General features: G+C 35.0%; 2 protein-coding genes across 4 annotated transcripts in view; both read left to right on the plus strand.

The window, feature by feature from the left end:
- Positions 1 to 2,080, plus strand: part of dhdds (dehydrodolichyl diphosphate synthase) — a 6,892-nt gene extending 4,812 nt beyond the window's left edge. For both annotated transcript variants that reach the window (XM_016511711.1, XM_016511712.1), the window contains exons 8-9: positions 760 to 867; positions 1,691 to 2,080. In XM_016511711.1, the coding sequence (XP_016367197.1) occupies positions 760 to 867; positions 1,691 to 1,933 (351 nt within the window). In that variant the 3' untranslated portion in view covers positions 1,934 to 2,080. The remainder of the gene's footprint in view (positions 1 to 759; positions 868 to 1,690) is intronic.
- Positions 2,081 to 3,515: 1,435 nt separating this feature from the next.
- The window catches only part of LOC107707646 (non-histone chromosomal protein HMG-17-like), a 3,059-nt gene continuing 1,730 nt past the window's right edge, over positions 3,516 to 4,844 (plus strand). The window contains exon 1 of one of the 2 annotated variants that reach the window (XM_016511726.1): positions 3,516 to 3,737. In XM_016511726.1, the coding sequence (XP_016367212.1) occupies positions 3,723 to 3,737 (15 nt within the window). In that variant the 5' untranslated portion in view covers positions 3,516 to 3,722. Of the gene's footprint in view, positions 3,738 to 3,851; positions 4,255 to 4,844 lie in introns of those variants that run through there. The other variant, XM_016511725.1, reaches the window with a different exon arrangement.

A 4,844-nucleotide genomic window follows, 5' to 3' on the forward strand; every position in this document is an offset into this window, starting at 1 on the left:
TTCCCAGGGGCGGGGTTTATCTGGGTTTGTGATGTCACGAACCTGGGAAGTAACTTGTTGTAGTCCCTACCAGCCATTTTTGTAGGCATTAAACTGACAGAATTTTAAAAGACGATTATCGCTTGCATTGAACTTTCAGCTTCGTAACTTTGCAGATATTGTTTATGCTCAAACAACAACATTACACACTAACTAACGTTAAAAAAGTGAAATCGCAATGAACCACCCCTTTAATGGACTCATAGTTTGGCTAGAAACAATGGATTAAACACCTTAAATGAGAGATTTGTTTCTTATAAACACGTAGCTTTTCACTTCTCCAGATGTTAACTGATGGACTGGAGTGGTGTGGATTATTGTGATGTTTTTATCAGCTGTTTGGCCTCTCATTCTGACGGCACCCATTCACTGCAGAGGATCCGTTGATGAGCAAGTGATGGAATGCTACATTTCTCCAAATCTAACTCATCTACATCTTGGATGGCCTGAGGGTGAGTACATTTTTTTTTTTAGCAAATTTTCATTTTTGGGTGAACTATTGCTTTAAGAGCTGTAATAATTCCCATCACTGCCTTTTCCAATGAGATTTCCCATCAAATCAACAATAATGGCAGCTGAAAGTCTGGCACCGGTCCTATGGATATCTATCTGACTTGTCCATTGTGCATTAAGCTCATATTGCTCTTAATATTTACATTCCCCTGCAGCTTTGAAATGATGAATGTTTTTCATATTCCTGCATTATCTTATACTCCACAGACCTCATATTCCTGTCTAGTGTTCCAGTCGGTCCTGTGGCCGGAATATTCATTCTGGAATCTATGTGAAGCTGTTTTACAGTACCAGCTGAGTTATCCATCTCTCCAGGTAAGCCATAACTCTTTTGTCATCCTGTTTTTATGGTGATTTACAACTTATTTAGGTAGCTGCTGCATTTTTTATTACCTGGAAACATTGGGTCTCACTCTCAACTAAATCTTACAAAAGTTTTTGCTCATTTAGGGGCTGAATGTATTTAATAAAAAAAAACTGTAAAATCAGTAATATTGTGAAATATTATTATAATTTAAATAACAATTTTCTATGTGAATATATTTTAAAATGTAATTTATTTCTGTGATGCGCAGCTGAATTTTCAGCATAATTTCTCCAGTCTTCAGTGTCACATGATCTTCAGAAATCATTCTAGTATGCTGATTTGCTGCTCAAGAAACATTTTTTTATTATTATTATCAATTTTAAAAGCATTTATATTTAGAATATGCAAAATGTATTAACATTAGAACAAAGTTAATAACATATGCAGACATTTTTTGTGAGAAGCTCTTCCGTTCATATATATACAAAATATTGCATTTGTGAATGAGACCCATTGATTTTGTAAATTGTTTTGGACCATTCATGGTCATATATGCTTCTTAGATTAGCATGACCTTATTATAAAAAAGGCAACATGCTAATTCAGATCATTTCGGCTTGAACACACAGGATATTGTGTTACAGCATGTACCGTTGTTGATGAATGCACGTTTTTGTAAACGTTACTACGATTGTTTCCTTAAATGATTTCCTGAAAGCAACTTTTAGGAAGTTCCAAACTTTATTTAAAGTTTAGTAAATATGCAAAAGCATAAACATGAACTTTATTCCGTTCACAAGTGCCGTTGTATTCATATTTTGTGTGTTGCAGAAAGCTCGAGATCTGCACAGAGAAGACCAAGCGCTCCAGCAGATGGAAGCGGATCGCTCCTGTGTGGCTGAGCTCCTGCAGCATCGTGGGAATGGAGAGCCCATGGATGCCCAGAGTCGACAGAAAGAACTGTTGAACTACACCGCCAGCCGAGAGGAGAGGGTTCACTGCTTTCTCAACACCCTTCAGCACAAGAGAGACACTTTCTTCAGTGATTTAAGCAGCCAGGCTGTTGTGGCTTAGCTTTGAACTTTTTTTATTTACTGATCTGTAAATACTTCAAATCTGGAAGGATGTTTTACCCCGTTTTATGGGGCAGTGGATATGTATGCTTGATATTAAAATAGAAATTATCTTAAATCTTCAAATAAATTCAGTTTGATTGATTGACCCCATGGGCTTTTTTTTTTTTTTTGGGACTAGAAATGCTAGGAAATACAATAGGTTAAATATGATTGATCTCACTTGAATTTCAGTCATTTTATTTTTCAGGATGAAAAATCAATCAATCAATCTCAGATTTGTGGACTGATTTGACCAATTCATTGAAGCCTCACAAACAGTCAATTCACAAATCAAATATTACTGGCCTGTGAGCAAGTAATTTTTAGGGCAGAGTAAAAAAAAAAATTGCATATTCAGTCTAGAATTTTTTTAACTGACTACATATATTGTAAAGGTAAATTGCAGTAACAGTCAAAAGTTTGGACACACTTGACTGAATTTATTTTTTCATTATCTTAAAACCTTTTTATCTAAAGGCCTCTGCTTGAAATTAGTTTTGACAAATATAAATAAATTTGTTTCTGTAAAGTATTTTGTAAGTTGGATTATATATATATATATATATATATATATATGTGTGTGTGTGTGTGTATATGTATAGCATTTATGTGGCTCTTAAAAGGGTATTAGTTCAGCCTTTCACAAATTAAGGCCTAAAAAGGTCTTAAATCAGAGCAGAAAGTCTTACATTCCTAGTCATGGCATTAAATGTACAGCAAAAAATAAAATAAATAAAATGTTCCTCCGTGTTTTTGCTTTTTTTCCCCCTATAAAAATATCCACACATTCTTAAATTAAGATTAATTTACTTGAGAAGCAAAATAAAGATGAAGTCTTTTCTGAGAAATTGAACAAAAGTTAATTTATGCTTAGAAAAAAGACAAATATCTGTCAATGAAGAATGAAAACTTGTCTTCCTGTTTGCAGAGATTTGTTCATGTTTAAAATCAAACTCACTTCGTTTTGATCTTTATTTGATCTATAAACAACACGTCATTTTTCTTCTCAAGTAAATACAATAATCTTTAGACATTTGCACTAGAAACAAGACAAATACTGCTGAAGAACATCACTTTTTTTGCAGTGTGATCAAAGGGTAAGTTACAGTAAAAGGTATTTCCATATTATAGTGTTTGGGAGCAGCGATGGAGATCTGTTGAAAGTTGTATTTTCAAACTTTGAAGCGTTGCTAATACAAGATATTTACATTTTGAGACGCTATTGTGTACTTTCTATTCAGTTTTGTTCCGTAAATGTACTTTACTTGTTCTTAAAAAGGTGTATACAGTACACACACACCTGTGAAATTATGTAAATAATTCGTATGTGTGTCTTAACCGATGTCTACCACGTTTTTGTCTGTAATCGTTTTTTTAAATTATTTGTGTTAAATTGCCGGTGTAATTCCACTGTGGCCAGCAGAGGCGCCAAGACAAGCAGCAGCAGCTTCCGTCTGAGCTCTGAAACCTGAGCGGGGAATTCTGTCATTGTTGCTTTAAGAGATAAGCGACGCCCAGCGATACGTGATCACTCTCGCAGCCAATCGCTGCACGGAATATGCAAAATCTGGTTTAAACCGGTTTCTATCTTAAATTTCAATATAAAAACTTAATAAAAACACATACAGCCGTTATTGTATTTTACGCGAGACGCTGTGAGGCGTGCAGGGTGTCGTTGCTCAGGAGCACAATATTTACACAAATATTCAGATTTTTTGACATTTTTTCGGGGTTTTTCTGCAGTCAAGATGCCCAAAAGAAAGGTAAGGATGCACTGCGATTTTTTATATTTCTGAAAAAAATCACGAATTTTGTTTTTTGTACATATGTGTTTGTATTTTTTTATATTTTTTTTGTTGCCGTTATCGCCTCTGTGATCGTGTGGTTGTTTTATAATGGCGGACAGTCGATTTTTACATATTCACTGTCAGGCGGTCTGTCAATCTTACCGCGCTGTGACGAAAACCTGAGCAAAAAAAAACGTCTTTTAACCGAAAATAAAATCGACAAATAGTGTAACCTGTAAATGTGCATTAATATTTCGATAATTCGATCAAAACAAATCCGTAACATCCTGTAAGACCCGCCTGATCACTAGATGATGTAAAAGGAGGGAACTTGAGTGCTTTACGATGCTTGTTCAACTCCTGCGGTTAACCATTGCTAATATAAACATGAGCCTTCAAATTTAATAAGATATTATAATTTCAACACTGCAGATGAGTGATTGTGTTGGAAATTCACATGAAAAAGAGCTCGCAGTTAATCATTTGGCTTGATATAAGATTGAACGTGTGTGTATTTTCGGTCTTAACGTCAATTGTATTAACTATAATTTGTGCTATATTGTTTTATCGTGTCGCTTAAGCTGCTCCTGTCATTGTTGATGTGCATTACGCCTACTCTAAACATCAAGCTGCCATCTTTACAGCACCTGTGTTTTCTAAAGACGGTGCTTTCCTAGTTATCTGCGTTAGGACTGTGTGTAAATTTTATTTATTAATTTTTTTTTACATCTTATTTCACCGTTCAAACTTGCTTTTGTGCGATTTACAGTGGTTTCGTGAGGAAAACAAAAGGAGAATCGCCCCTCAGTCGTTTAAAAGGCGCGTAGTGATGCAGGCAGACAAAAGGAAGCCGTCTTGCCCGCGCGCACTGACAGCCGGGATTTGAATTTGAATATGCGCGGGAAGACAGTGCAGAAACAAAGTCATCCGTTATGAAAACCTGCGGCTTATCGTCTATGACGTAAACGCGCGCAACTGTTACAGCGAACGTTCCATTTTATTTATTTATTTTTCGACCAATGTGTTATTTTAGTTTTTTATATATATATATATATATATTTTTTTTTTTTTTTTTTTTTTTTT

Source organism: Sinocyclocheilus rhinocerous, unplaced genomic scaffold (genome assembly GCF_001515625.1).
Source record: "Sinocyclocheilus rhinocerous isolate Xijiao unplaced genomic scaffold, SAMN03320098_v1.1 scaffold235, whole genome shotgun sequence".
Taxonomy (NCBI): Eukaryota; Metazoa; Chordata; class Actinopteri; order Cypriniformes; family Cyprinidae; genus Sinocyclocheilus; species Sinocyclocheilus rhinocerous.